The sequence below is a fragment of the Leopardus geoffroyi genome, chromosome A2, assembly GCF_018350155.1.
Source record: "Leopardus geoffroyi isolate Oge1 chromosome A2, O.geoffroyi_Oge1_pat1.0, whole genome shotgun sequence".
Classification (NCBI taxonomy): domain Eukaryota; kingdom Metazoa; phylum Chordata; class Mammalia; order Carnivora; family Felidae; genus Leopardus; species Leopardus geoffroyi.
In genome coordinates, this window is record NC_059331.1 from 145018911 (window position 1) to 145033576 (window position 14666).

At 52.9% G+C, this 14666-nt stretch overlaps 2 protein-coding genes across 2 annotated transcripts in view; one reads left to right on the forward strand and one right to left on the reverse strand.

Annotated features, from left to right (window-relative positions):
- The window catches only part of SND1 (staphylococcal nuclease and tudor domain containing 1), a 427290-nt gene that overhangs the window by 357895 nt on the left and 54729 nt on the right, over positions 1-14666 (forward strand). The window lies entirely within an intron of this gene.
- Positions 5333-11341, reverse strand: LRRC4 (leucine rich repeat containing 4). The gene is made up of 2 exons (XM_045495518.1): positions 9450-11341; positions 5333-9271 (listed from the first exon to the last, which is right to left on the reverse strand). The coding sequence occupies exon 2, from the start codon at positions 9169-9171 to the stop codon at positions 7219-7221; it is 1953 nt and encodes a 650-aa protein (XP_045351474.1). The 5' UTR covers positions 9172-9271; positions 9450-11341; the 3' UTR covers positions 5333-7218.

Genomic DNA, 14666 nt, shown 5'->3' on the forward strand with positions numbered 1-14666 from the left:
CTGCGGAGAGCTGTCTGTAACTCATTCAGTTCACCTACAGGGCGGAATCTGAGTGGGAGAAGCTGCCTGAATGGTCTTAATGAACCTGGACGAGTAGATAGGAGAAGGGAAGGAGCCAGACCCTTGAAGACTCTAGGAAGAAGTAGCCGGAGGCCAAGAAACCAAACTTTGCATAGGGAACAGTTAGTGTGTGAAAGCTCTTCTCAGTCATCCGTGCTGACTCATTGAGCAGGTCGAGTGATTTAATCTAGTGACTACATCAGCACCAGTGCAGACATGGGGAAACCAGAGGTGAGACCTTAAAGGAACTTTCAGAGACTATAGATGAAGGAGTTGCCTTGGAAGAGGAAACGCATGAGGCCTGTCGGAAGAAAGAGCCATCAATCTTCTAGAGTGGAACGATCTGGCAAAGATGGCCTAGGTCCTATCATGGCAGATGACTGTACTCAGATGGGGATTATAGAGGGAAACACCCTGATATAAGAGTTATTGGGGCACCTGGGTGGCTCAGATGGTTGAGTATCTGACTTCGGCTCAGGTCATGATCTCACAGTTTGTGAGTTCAAGCCCTGTGTCAGGCTCTGTGCTGACAGCTCAGAGCCTGGAGCCTGGTTCGGATTCTGTGTCTCATTCCCTCTCTGCCCTTCCCCCACTCACACTCTGTCTCTCTCTCTCTCAAAAATAAATAAACATTAAAAAAATGTTACTGGAGGGTGCTACTTACTAGTGGGGTTATAAGGAGGTGAGTGAGTATGAAAGAAACTAGTGGACCAAGGACTGTTCCTTTGGCATTTGGTAATAAAATCTCTAGTAATTGTTCTAGTATTGTTCCTAGGTGCACAGAATGAATGACCATGAAAGGCTAACTACTACTCTGCTCCATCTAGTCCCCACACCTGGCAATAGAGCAGCCTTTCCTTTCCATGCTTCCCTACTGGAGGGTCAGAAATCTTGATGGGGTAAGTTAGGGAAGACCCCGTCGTCTCAAATGCTAACACTGTTTGACAGGAGAGCTTCTCCCAGAGATGGCCCCCATAGGCCTCAGCCTAATCTCTCTGACTCACTGCCAGGGTCCATGTCCTCATTTTTATGGAAAAACACAATTTATGTAATACCCTCCCTCTGGAGTAATACTCTTCGTGGATCCGCAGTGACTTGCACCCACTTCTCTCTCCCTGTCTTTGCCCTCATAGAAATGAGGAACCAGGTTCAGTGCAGACCCCTGAGTGAGCCGGTCAGGGTCCAGATTAGGTTACGGTCCTAAGGACTGGGCTGTTTCCCCCTGGCAGTTGGCCAGCCTGCAGGATAGAGAACAGGACTGTTGTGGGTGGTTTGGCCCAAGTACTGACAGCAGAGCTGGCATGTACCGGAGCACAAAACCTGTGATCGTCCGAAAATCGAATTCTAGCCACTCATTAGGAAATCAGAATGCTTTCTCTCTTAGACTTCTCTTGGAAAGTTGATCTCCCTGCTTTTCTTCTCCTCTGTCCCATGCCACGAATATCGGACTGGTCCTCCCCCATCCAGGGTCCAGCCAGCCTCTTGCTTGCTAGGACAGCGGAATCTCCCTGGCTTTCCTCCTTAACTGCATTGCAGACCCTTAGCCTGTCTATCTGCCATATAGCTCCATTCTGCTCTCACTTGCTCAAATTCTGGTCTTCTTTTCTGCCCTTTAATTCTGCTTTGAAGCCCCAGTAGCTCCTCTCTGTCCTGCCTTCTCCCTCCAGGTGCCTCAGCCCTCCCCTGCCCTACCCTTGGTAAGGCACCCTGACAGAAAAACAGGGATAGGTGGAAAAGCCTCCAGGAAGCTTATCCTCTTAGGAAAGGAACAAGGTTTCTTAGGTAAAGGATTCCTGGCCCAGCCCTCAGCTTGTGCATCGCCACCAACAGCAGCACCTTTCCTTTCTTCTGGCTTAGCGCAAGGAAAGGTAATCTCTTCTGGGACGGAAACGGCACTTTGGGCCAGCTGGAGAGCTGGATTAGGGAACAGAGCACAAGGCACTGGTTTCCTGGAGGGAAAAGTACAACCCCTCTTTCCCTCTGGGCCTGGCCTTGGTTACATGGTACTGTCCCCCTGTCCCCAACTTCTGAGTAAGCATCGTTCCTCTCTGGAATAGCTCAATAATGTTCTCTCTGGGCACAGATGAGGTTCTAGAATCGAGGTGATAGTGACTGGGGGCTGGTCAGTTGGCCCTTATGTTTGTCATCAGATAACTACCAACAATACAGCGTTACTACGTGATGCCAGTCACCACTCTTAAGTATGACTTTATACATATAATTTCAGTTTTCACAACAACCTGTGAAGCCGTGAGATCGTAGATACTAATATGTCAATTTTACATATGAATAAACTGAGTATTTATCCAAAGTCACACAGGTAGTAAGCGATGGAGCTGAGATTCAACCCAGGAAGACCAGATCCAAAGTCTATACTTGTAAGCACTATGCTATATTGCTTTATAGATATGTACATTTCACTGATGTGGTTCCTGAAGCATTTGTCGCTGCTTCAAGAAGCAGTTTGCTTCATTTGAAATTTAACGCAAAGATGAAAACAACCTTAATTCACTGCCCAAACCCTTCTCACCCCTTCAGGGGTAAAGGGTGTTTTCTGAATGCATGAAGACCAGGAGAGGTGCTTTTGAGCCAAAAACTGCCTTGCGGTTTAGCTGAGGCAGGATTTAGAAATGGCGTGAACAGTGCCCGCATTAGCCGATGGCATGTAGTGCTGAGCGCCAGCAGAGGAGATAAAATCAGACATATGTTTGGATATAAATGTTCTCTCTCTCTTCTTCTTCTTCTTCTCTAATTTTAATCCCCTGCCGCTTTGTTGCAGTAAAATGTTAGGGCCTTAATTGTGGGCTCTTGCCCCCTGACGTAGTAGTCTGGGCTGTGTAAGGCCCCCCTTAGCCCTGTCCTAGTCTCTGTCCATCTCCACAGAAGGAAGCCAGAACTCTCCACTGTCAATGGCCATGGACTCTGGACCTCTTCCCCACCAATAACAGGAATTGTTTTGCCAGGGACTCTTTACTACATTGTTCTACCCAGCACCCAGCAAGTTCTTGGCCTCAATACATGTTAAACAGCCCTGATAAAGCCAGTGTCTCTAGACCTTAGAAACTGTCCTGTCTACTCTCCCTTCTTTGATAATAAGATGCAGCGGAACACCGAAGAGCATTAAAAGGCCTGGAGCAGATTATGGGAGTGGCAGCCACAGCATGGCACTTACAGAGCTGGGGCTGGGGTAGGTACAGTGGAGGAGAGACGTTAAGGACCCCACCCCCACCCCCCCGACAGTCTCATTGTTGAGCCAAATAAGCAGAAACCATTCCACTGTGGAGAACTTGCTCTGGTAGGTGCTTTAAGACCTCTGTCAATCCTCAACTCTGCAGAGCTTCCAAGGCTGAGGATGGGAGAAGGCCAAGCTACCTTTCCCTTTGTGAACACCCTGCCTGGTCTAACGTCACCCTTTCTCCAGCAGCCGTCTGCCACTGAACCTCCGAATTGGAAGCTGTTATGTACAGTCCTGAGGATCTAACCCCTTAGTGAGCACACGTGGCCCTTTGGCCAGCTGTGGGGCCCCCTGTGGTCAGAATTCTGGTCAGACCTTGGGGGGCAGTACAGCCAGTTCTGAAGGAGATTGAGCACCCCAAAAAGGAGAAGAGAATACAGCGATATCTGGAGGAAGGTCCCATTTTTACTGCACGGTGGCAGGGAAAGAAATAGGTTCTTGATAGCCCAGAAGAGCCTGAGTGAAGAAGGCACATTTGACTTGGGAGTCCAGAGATCTTGGTTTCAGTCCCACCTCTTCCACTGACTAGCAGTGTGACCTTGGAGATATCTTTCAGTTTCTCTGGGGCTGTTTCCTTGACCATACAATGTAAAAAGATGAGACTAAATGATCTTTCATGGCCCTTAGAAAATTCTTTAACTCCATATAATCAGCAGCAGTCTTTCCCTCTAATGTGTTGCTACAAACTACTCCCCTGAAGAGCTACCAACCCATGTCCCACAGCTTGGCCGTCAGGCCTGAGGATGAGTCACCAACACAGCATGAAAGCCTGCACTTTCGGTGCTCATGGGACTCCTCTCTGAAAAGCTGTCCCAGGTGCCTGCTACGAAGGAGGCAATACCCACCATTACGGCAATGGAGGTTTGCTGCTGTAAAAGCTGAAACGGTGCCCAGCTCAAAGAGTGGGCCCAGAGCAGAAAGGAGCTACCCTTGCAGCCCTAAGGACACTTAAACCCAAGAACCAGATCTCAGTCTCCCCCACCTCCTTTCAGGTTTCTTCTGGAAAGCACTTCTCCCTCAGATCCCAAGATGGCAACACACTCAGCCCCCAGGACAATGTTTGTTCTTAGGACTCTTCCCCGGGAATGTTTTAGGACCATTTCTGTACCCCTCCCCTCAGACCTCTGGTTCAGCCACAGACCCTTCATCATTCCAAAGCGACTGTACAATCCCTAACTATCCAAATAGCTGCCAAAAAAGGTTAGGAAACCTGGCCCCACATCCTCTGTTTCTGAAGCAGCCGCTTTGTCCACAGTTGCCTCTGAATGTGTACCCAGGAAGCTGTTCTGAACAGCCTGAGTTGTCTTGTGGTGCTGGGAAAGGGATAATTTCTTGCTTTTTCAGCTGGTCCTGGCCAAGTCCCACCCTTTACTCTGCTGCAGTTTTCTCGTGTTATCGGGGGTAGCTACGGCGGTAAAAGGAGAGCCAAAGGGAACGTGTGTTTGGAGCCTGGAAATGTGAGTGACAGTTTCTAAAGGTGTGCCATGCATGCACGCATGCTACCACAAACACTGAGACCCAGAAAGGACACATAATCTACCCAGGGGATTAAGAATTGGCCCTTTTCTTAGCCAACTGCTGCAAAGTGCTGCCTGCCTCTCTCCCTGTTCAGTGCCAGGGAGATCACACCCACTCAGTCCCGATTCCCTGCATTAGTATAAAAACGCTGAGGAGACGCAGGGTCCCGGTTCATGCAGCCTCCCTGGACGTCAGTACTCGGTAAGCATCAGGAGACAGACACCCACCACCACCGAGACATGTTTGACTATTCAGCACCCAGAGAACAGAAGGAACACTGCCTGTGGGAAGTTTAAGCCAAACAGCATTATTGCAGACCTCTTAAATCCAGGTCCCCCAGGGTCTCTGGGTAGATAGAGCTGGTGCTGCCTGACCAGCAGCTTCTGCTGAGGTGGCATTTAACTTCTGGCCTGGTCCCAAGAGCTGAGGCTGACCCATTTCCCCTGCTTTTCCAGGGCATCAGGAATTTGGTTCTACCCCCAACAAAGCCAGGGACTAACACACTTAGCTTTTGGAAGGTGCACTAGAATTGGGGTGCTTTTTATTTAAGCTAAGGAAAGACTGTTGACAGCTTTAGCATTTTCCCATACTTGAAAGAAATTTAACATTGTCTTCCCCTCCCACCTTACGTCTCCCCTCCCTTTGCCTTTTTTTCTTTAAATAGAAATGACTTGGTTAATGCTTATAAGGATCTATAGGACCTTATTCAATTTAACCCTTTGGGGACATTGGATTAAAAATTGAACAATATTTATTAAAATACAAAAATACACTTTTCTCACATTACAATCAGTGTTCTTTTGTTGGCATTCCCCCCCACCCACCCATCCCACCCCTTTCAAATCTGAACCCTTTATTTCTTTTTAAAGCTAAAATAATAAATGAAAGAAGTTACAGCATTAAATGGACCAGAATAACAGAGATCTCTGCCTTCCCCGCCCACGCCCACCCTTTCTCCTCCACCTCCTCCTGAGGTCGGCCTGGGAGAGGGAAGCCTTCCCCCCACTGTGCCACGTTCCACAGGACTCCTTGCAGAACTCACTTCTTGTGTGCATGTATATCACTTTTGTTTTAACTGTGGATTCACATCTTTTTTGTGAACCATCCTGTTTAGTAAAGGCTTCATTGTACTTGAAATGAGCCTGTGCCCTTTTTCTCTCTCCACTCATGTTCTGCCCCCACCCCATCACCACAACCAGTTGACATCAGCTGTAATAATCCCTAATGAATCAGCATTTAGAATAGTCACCAAATCACAAGCATGAGAAAAGCTTCCACTCCCCCAAGCTCCCCAATCCCAGCCTCTCCTCCTTCTCCACCTTAAAACAAACAAAACCTTTATAAAAAATCATAAAATGCCATCATTGTCTACAATCATTTGTCAGATACCAGGAACAACAGGTGGACATGGCACCATGCTAATTTATGGCCTCCTGTGAATACATTCGCTCTGCTTCTGCTCTCCCTTCCCACCCCCCCTCTGTGGCCGCACCCCCTTGGGGGGGGCCTCCTCCCCCTCAAGGGAAACCCTGAATAGACACATGCCCTGCAGAGAGTGGGTTAAACCCATCTGCAGGAATCTGGTGCAATGTGAAAGCATTTGACTGAGAGCTACGCCAGCCCCCTTCCTTCTCTGCTTCCCAAGGCGCGCTGTCAGGCGGGGCACGCGCGTGTCCCGGTGCACAAACCAAGGAGCCTTGTGCACATGGACAGACGGAAAGACCGAGCCCCTTTAAGGAGTCATTTAAATTTTGGTGGTTTTCCTGTTTAGAATACATTTACAGATCTATCTTCCCCTTGGCCTCTGAAGAAAAAAAAAATTATTGCCTCTCGACACTTCAGCACAGTACAAATTCTCGGTGCTTTTTTTGTATTTCTTTTTAAAATAAATTTGCAAAGACAGCTCTCAGCTTAAGAAAGGTGTCTATAGAAATGGGTATTCCTGTATGCTGTGAAGCATCTTCTAAAAAATGACAGTCTACCCCCACCCCCACCCCACCCCTCAGCAGCCCACACCCTACCTCTTTAGGGATATTTGTTGTTGTTTTAGTTTATCTTAGCAGTTTCAGCCTTGTATCAGAAATCCCTTCTGGCATCATAGCAAGTTGACTTGTGGCTTCTACCCCACAACGTTCCCAAGAACCCCACTCCCCCCTTTAAATAGAACTTACAAGTTAGAAAATAGTTTTGTTTTGAATTTTTGTTTTTAAATTTTAATATAATCTGTTTCTTTTACCAGCCCGTAGATTTAATATAGAAGCATATACAAGAAAAAGTCTCTCCCCACTCTGTACAAAAGTTGCTGTCTTGTGTGTGTGTGTGTGTGTGTGTGTGTATGTATGTGTGTGTGTGTGTGTGTGTGTGTGCATTCTATTGCATTTTGTAAGTTTTTGGGGGGAGGGGAGTCATATTTGAGTTTCCTGTACCTTGTCCTTGGTATGGGTCTGAATTATATAAGGTTCAGAGATTGTGGTGACTGCGGGGTGCAGAGAGTTCCCCAGGCTGTTTTCTGTCCAGTGGGCCCCATGTGCTGGTTTGTAGGTGTTGTAGTTAATATGGTCATGAATTGTGGGCAGCACTACTGCCCCCTCACCTGATACACCGGACGGAGCTGCTGTTGCTGCCGCAGACGCCGCCGCTGGGATGTCTTCGTCCACCTGGATGATCTCAACTGTCCGGGCGGCTGTGACTGTACTCCTCTGCTGGTGCCGCTTACGAAGTTTGTAGAAGACAATCAACATGGCGGCAGCTAGCAGAGTCACTGCCACAAAGCAGCCAATGATGATCTTGGTGGTCTTCATGACTTCATCCAGGCTGGTCTGCATCTTATCATTGGTGTCTGTCGCGGGTACCTGCTTGGGCACACGGGTGGTCTGAATGAGCACCGTGGTGGAGGTGGTATATGCCGGCTGATAACCAGTGGACGTCGTAGGAACAGGCTTGTACTTGCGCGTCGTATCCTCAGGTGAGATCTCAGTGGTCTCCACTGTGACTGTGGTGAAGAAGCTGTAGTTGGAGGTGTTGAGCTCGGCCGTGCTCACGTTGAGGTAGGCCGAGGCGTTGGAGTTGCCTGCCACGTTGGTCACCATGCAAGTGTACACCCCGGTGTCTGAGAGCAGCACGTGGGAAAAGTTCAAGGTGCCGTCGTTGAGGACAGAGATCCTCGGGTGGCGGGAGGCGTGGCTGAGCACTGTCCCATTGGGCAGCAGCCACTTCACGGAGGACATTGGGGGAGTCCGACACTTAAGTTCCGCCATCCGACCCTCGGAGATGTTGAGATCCCGAGGGGCATCCATGATGAAGGGGGCAGAGCACTGGAAGGAGGCCTGGTCCACCTCCACCAGGTAGCGGCCACGCATGTGCAGGGGAGCATGACAGCGGCCGCAGCAGGTAGAATTGGTGGGTATGTACTCCCGAAGCCACCAGGCTAGCCACAGAATGTCACAATCGCAGTTCCAGGGATTGTGGTGTAGGTGCAACTCCACAAGGTACCTCAGTGGGGTGAAGAGGTCATGGGGCAAAGAAGAGAGGTTATTGTGGGCCAGGTTGAGTTCCACAAGTGAGGCCAGCCCATCAAAAGCGTTCCGCTCAATCAGGCTGACCTGTGAGTTCATGACCCATAGCTTCTTGAGGGAGCTGAGGCCGTGGAAGGAGCCAGGCCTGATCTCAGGGAAGTGGTTCCCTGACATCTCCAGCTCCTCCAGCCCCACCAGGGGGGTCAGATTGGGCATATCTTTAATGTTGCACATGCCCAGGTTCAGGTACTTGAGGTTGAACAGTCCCTCAAAAGCGCCCTCAGAGATGTACTCCAGCTTCTTGAGCTCCCCCAAGTCCAAGCGCATGAGGGAGGGCACCCGGTTGAAGGCATAAGAGGGGATGCTTTCTATGGGGTTGTTGCGAAGCCAGAGCTCCCGCAGCTTGGACAGGTACTCAAAGGCCCCACTGGGGATGACTGTCAGCCAGTTGTCAAACAGCTCCAGGGTGTTGAGGCTGGCCAGGCCGTTGAAGGCCCCCACCTCGATCTGCCGGATGGAGTTCCTGCCCAGCTGCAGGACCTCCAGGTGGTGGAGGTGGCGAAAGGTGTCGGCCTGGATCATCTGGATATTGTTTTCCATGAGGTTGAGGTACCGGGTGTTGGAGGGAATACCCTGAGGGACCTCGGAGAGGCCCCGACGGGTGCACACCACCTTGCTGAACTGGTTACTGCACGAGCAAACGGATGGGCAGTTCTGGGGCCCGGCGGAGGCGGCAGCGGCGATGGCTGCACACAGAATCCACACTTGCGCCGTGAGGTAGACGACGGGGAGCAGGACGGCATTCCAGGTGTGGTGCACAGTTACCTGCCACAAGAGCTTCATGGTGTGGCACGTTCATAATTCACCATCGCCTGGGATTTTGGCTCGGAAAGGAGAACCAGCCCTACCCCGGCTTAAATGAGCTAGGAGCTCCTCTTTCCATCTGGAGAAGGAGGTGGGGAGGGGGCGATTAGAGAGACGGAGCGGACCGGCGGAATAAAAGCATGCCCAACTAAAGCGTGGCCCCTGTCTCCAGCCCCCCTCAAGGCAAGCCCTCGGAAAGCCGAGACTTTCTCTCCCCCGCGGCAACCATCCCCACCCAGTGAGTCGCTGTCACCTACCTCGGAAGGAAGGAATTGGCGTGGTGTCCTTAAGCGTTCTCCACGGGAGCCGGCCACGTCGTTGCCATTCTTACTTCTTAGTTTTAATTAACAAAACGGGGGGAGGGGGGGAGTGGAGGGGGCGGGGAGGGCGGAGGGGAGGGGAGGGGAGGGGAGGGGTGGGGGAGACAAAATGGCTTCTAGTAAATCCGGAGCAGGCTACGGCGAAGCAGCGGAGTTGAGGCGCGCCGGGGAGAGCCGAGGCCCGGCGGGCTATGCAGGTGCATGCCCCCCCCTCAGCGCGAGGAGCGGCGCCACCAGCGCTTCCCTGCTTTGTCCTTGGACCCTGGCACCGGCTCGCACCAGCCACGGGGGAAGCCGCTTCATCGCCGGAGCGTGCCTCCGGCGCCCCCAGCCCGCTCCCGCGGCTGCCACCCGGCGGGGGTGAGGGGGCGCCCCGAAGCCTCCCAGGCCGCGCTCGCTCGCTCGCTGCTGCGCTGCCCCCTCTCCTTGTGTCGGCGGTTCCGGCCGGAGGCAGCTGATGCAGTCGTTCGCCCGCGGGGCTGCGAGAGTTAAGAGGAGGTGTTCGCGGCTCCTTCGCCCTCCCCAGACACACACCCCCTTCTTTGCTCGCCTCTTCTCTCAAGGGTTAAAAAGACCAAAACTGGGCTTAGTTTCCCAGCCCGCCGTCTGCCGGCGCGAGGAGCAGCAGTCCGTCCAGCCCCCTGAGGGTCAGCGGCGTGGAGGCAGCGCCGGGACCAGGTCCGCCGGCCGGAGAAGCGCGCGGCGGCCGGGTCGCGCCCGCACCGCAGGCCCCTTCAGGGAGTCCGGGGGCGGGCGCGGGTCCGGCGGCGGCGGCGGCGGCCGCAGCCCCCGGTGGCGCGCAACCGCCCGCCGCCGCCCGCCGCAGCCGGGCCCCCGGCGCGCCGCCGGCTCTGGCTTTGTGCGGAGGGAGCGAGTTCCGGGCTTTGGCTCGCGGCGCCTTCAGTGGCTGCGCCGCCCGCGGACTGCTGCAGCGGCCCGAGCGCCGGCGGTGGCGTGAGCAGCGGGGGTCGCGGCTGCGGGGAACGCTCCGGAGCCCGAGAACATGGTCCGCGCTGGCTAGCGGCGGCGGCGGCGGCAGCAGCAGCAGCGGCAGCAGCAGCGGGGCCCCTGCGCTCGGCGCCCACCGTCTCCTCCTCGCGCCGGGCTCGCGGTGTTGCAGGCAGCAGCCACGCAGACTGCTCTCTCATCCTTTTGTCCTTCAGTCAGAACGTGAATGTACTGCTGACGCATACTGTTCTGGGGAGAAGATTAGCGTGATGCAGTGCTCTTATGTATTAACACCGCTCCCCCTCCGCTGCCTGCCCTCGAGGGGTTAACGCCGGCGCCTTCCAGCGCCGCGCCGCGCAGCCCCGAGCTCCGCGCCTCCGTCCGACTCCCTCCCTCCCTCCCTTCCTTCCTTCCTTCCTTCCTTCCTTCCTTCCTTCCTCCCTTCCTTCCTTCCTTCCTCCTTCCTCTCTCTCCCCCACCCCCCACCCCCCTCCCCGGCGCTTCCTCCCCGCCCCCTTTAGGCGAGGGGAGCGGAGCGGGCGAACGAGCCGGAGTGAGCGTCAAGTGAGGGGCCGCGCGCAAGTCGCAGGCGTTCGCAGCTATTTTGGTCCAGCCGAGGGAGCCGCCGGGTGGCCGCTGATAGGCTGGAGCGGCGGGGCTGCTGCGGGAGAGACCGCGGTCCGTGCCCCGCCCCGCCCCCGGGCGCCGGGCCCCCTCCGGCTCCGGACGCGGTGGGCTCCGGGGCCGGGAAGCGGGTGGCGCGGCGGGGTTGCTGCAGTTGGCCGGCCTCCCGCCCGGTCCGCGTCATCCTCACCCCCGCCGACTGCTGACGGGGCGCCTGGCCGCGCGCGGCCCGGGCAGCATACGCGGAGTTCGGAGATGCACGGTGGGGACGCGGGGGCGGCTGGGGCCTCTTGTTGCCAGAAGACAGAGCCTGGGCTCCGCGGGCCGCCCCGCGCTGCCGCACAGATGCACATTCGTCCTGCGCTCCCCCCCGCCCCCCGCCCTCGCAAATTTTCTCACCCTTCCTCGGTTTTAACTTTTAAATGGTAGTTTTCTTAATGAGGGCTGCAGGGAGGGCAAATGGTGGAAGGAAAGGCCAAGTGGGGGGACCCCGGGGAATGACGACCCGGGACAGCACAGCAGCCGGCAGGCAAGATTGAGGTGAACTACCAGAAACCAGGGGAGAACCCGTTCATTCACGAGCGGCAGCCACCGCTTCTCACTCTTCGCAGCCCAGTGTCGCCTTTTCTCTTCCCCAAGCCTTGAGAAAGGTGGGTCTTAAACCTTCCGCCCGAGGGCTTCGGGCTTCGCTAGCTGTTCTGTGTTGCTGGGTCTCAGTGAGAACTGCGTAGCAACCTGCTTCGCCTTGTGGCGAAGAAGAGACCCTGGGGCATCTGACAGCCCAGTGTAGGAGAACAGGACTAGGTCAGCCTTTTCCCACCCCCGAAAAAGACTGCCCTTTTCTCTGCTTTGTGGGGGTGGAGCCATCTGTGGCTAAGCCCTGGGAAGCCCGTAGAATATGGCATTGGCTCAGTTATTGCTTCTTTTCAGGCGCTGCCTCCAGACTCTTCTCCGTGTGCCCCCACCCCTCCACCTGGGCAAGCTTGCTTGTTAAACCCCTATCACCTGCTTGTGGGCTAATCCTGAAGAATGAGGAGGTCCTGGATTTCTCAGCTCTGAGTTCAACCACGCTCATATCTCGGGATTGCCTGCTACCCAGTAACCTGGGCAAGGAGTTCTTGAATTCCTGGAAACAGTTCTGTTGTAGGAAAGCTGGATTCCCCATTGTTTACCAAGACCTTTTGATCATGCATTTGCAGTCAGATAACAACTTTAGTCGTTCATATGCTGCCTTAAAATTACGTAGTAAATGGCGGAGCCAAGATGTGAACCCTGGGAGAGGGCAGATGTGTAGGAACTTGAGCATGGAAGTGATTCCCCAGTTTGCTCCCAGTGGATGAGAATTCAGGTTTCACTCATGTACTTCAAAAGTCATTTACTAGGATGCTTATCTACTACTGCTCTACCATACTAAGCATAGATGCTTGGATGGATGGCTATAGACATAAAGATGTCTATCTGGATCTGTCCTCGTTCAGTCTTTGTTTATCAAGTGAAGCAATTGCCAGAGTTGTCTCCATTTTACAGATGGAGGTGCTGAGCACAGGCGGGCAAATAACACGTTCAAGGTGGTACGTCCACAAAGCAACAGAGCCAACATTTCAGTCTGGTCTCCTTACCCTGAGCCCAGTGTTTTCATCGCTAACGGAAATGTCCGTTGTGTCTGCACTGCAGAGAGTAAATGGCAGAAGCAAAGTTGGGGGAAAGACTGTATTAAAAAGTTCAGTCAAGGCTATATGAGAGAAATAGAACGAAGGGTGGGAGAGGAGGGGCTGAGAAAATACATTCTTTAACTTGTTTACTCACAATAACTAATCAAGAGAAAGAATGAGAGAAATGGAGGTAGATCAACCCTGATACCAAGCTTTATCTGGGCTCTTGAGTGGCTCCTTTTGCTCTCTTTACTAAAGCTTCATCTGTACGTCATCAGCTTCAAACAGGGCCTCCCCCCTTAGAGATCCAGGGAATGTAAACCTATCCTGATAGGGATCTGTGGAGGAGAATCAGAAGCTTACTGGTGGGAGGTTCCTCTCCTGGCCACAGCTGGCATTGAGCCGGTAGCATGCCAGAGGACACCCTGGCCACAGTCTGATAGCACCCTGGAGTACATGGCTGCCCCTACCTCCTCAGGCAAAAGAGGGGTCTGCCCAGACTGGTTTCCTGCCAGTGTAGGCAAACTCAGACCCCATCTGTTCACTCCGGGCACTGCAAATGAAAGGTTATGCCCCCATACTGTGTAGGTGGATGGAAGGGTGGGCTACCTCGGATCAAACCAGTACTGAGTAAGGAGGTTGTCTCCCAGGAAATATTTGCGAGTGATGGATGAACACGAACACGCCAGGCTTGGTGTTGGAGTTCTAGACGGGGCTGCTTTGCCCTCTGTAGGCCCGCTGAGCTGAGCGAGCACCGTAGAAGCTACAGACTAGACTGAGGAGGCTGTGGGGCCATGGCAGCACACGGCCCTTCTGAACTGTGAGTGGCGCTGAAACCTCTAATCCTGTGACCTGCGTATCATTTAGCCGTCGCCTGTTGCTCTTCGTGGCCCTGGTTCCGACAGCTTCCTTGATTTGGAATGGTGCAACCAGGAAACGAAGAGAAGAAGAGTGCTTAAACTGTGAGAGGAAGAGAAAGAAGAAACACTGAGTTGAGAATGTTTCCACTTGTGGTTTCAGAGAGAGACTGGTGTCATGAAGTGATGAGGCAAGGCCCTTGTCAGCAACGTGGTACGTGCCCTGAGATTGGGAGACCTGAGTTCTGGTTTTTCTGCCACTGACTAGACAATGTGACAGATCTTAAAACAGCTCTAAACAGTTTAAGAAAATAGACTAGAATGTTCCTTCCAGCTCTTTCCGGCTCTCATAGTCCCTGATTCCCACCTCTTCTCAGATACGTAGCTCTGTGGAGAAAGTTGATCCATTGGGATAGTAGCCAAGTCTTGGAAATGAGCCACAAAGTTGAAGAGAACGCTTCCTTTAGTTTAACGTAGAGATCTACATTGCCAGAGCAGAGTAGATCGCACTTTGTCTTCCCAGCTACTGAAAAGGCTCATAGATCACAGAATATTAAAGATACCTTGGAGATCAGCTGGACTCAACCTCCCACTAATATCATTAATCAAGTTCAGAGAAGCTTAGTGACTTACGTAAAGCCACACGACTAGTACCAGAGTCTGTCATTTCTGAGCTCCTTCCCTCAATCAGGACGACAGTGTTTTCGCATTTAAGCCTGGGGCTTGAAGATTTTTCCGAACACCTGTCTTCTGTCGTCTTGTGTGCAGGTGGTATCCTTAGACCTTGTTGGACTGGGACAAAGATAGGTCTTCACTAGAGCCAGTCTGCCATTCTGAGTGACTTTGGAATCCTAATAAGAAATGAAAGAAATGGTCATCCAGGGGACTGACTCTAAGAGGACCCTGGACTACCTCACTCAGCCAGGATAATTGGGCTCCTGGTAAATCCCAGAGCAGACTACTCCCCACCCTGACATGGATCCCTGAGGCATTATCTTGAACAGCCACTAGATGTCCATAATGCCTCATAGGGTTTGCCAGGAGTGAGCAGTCTTTGGCAGGGTACTACTTTG

Coding starts and splice junctions, on each gene's coding strand:
- LRRC4 (XM_045495518.1), bottom strand. CDS start 9,171: ATGAAGCTCTTGTGGCAGGTAACTGTGCACCACACCTGGAATGCCGTC.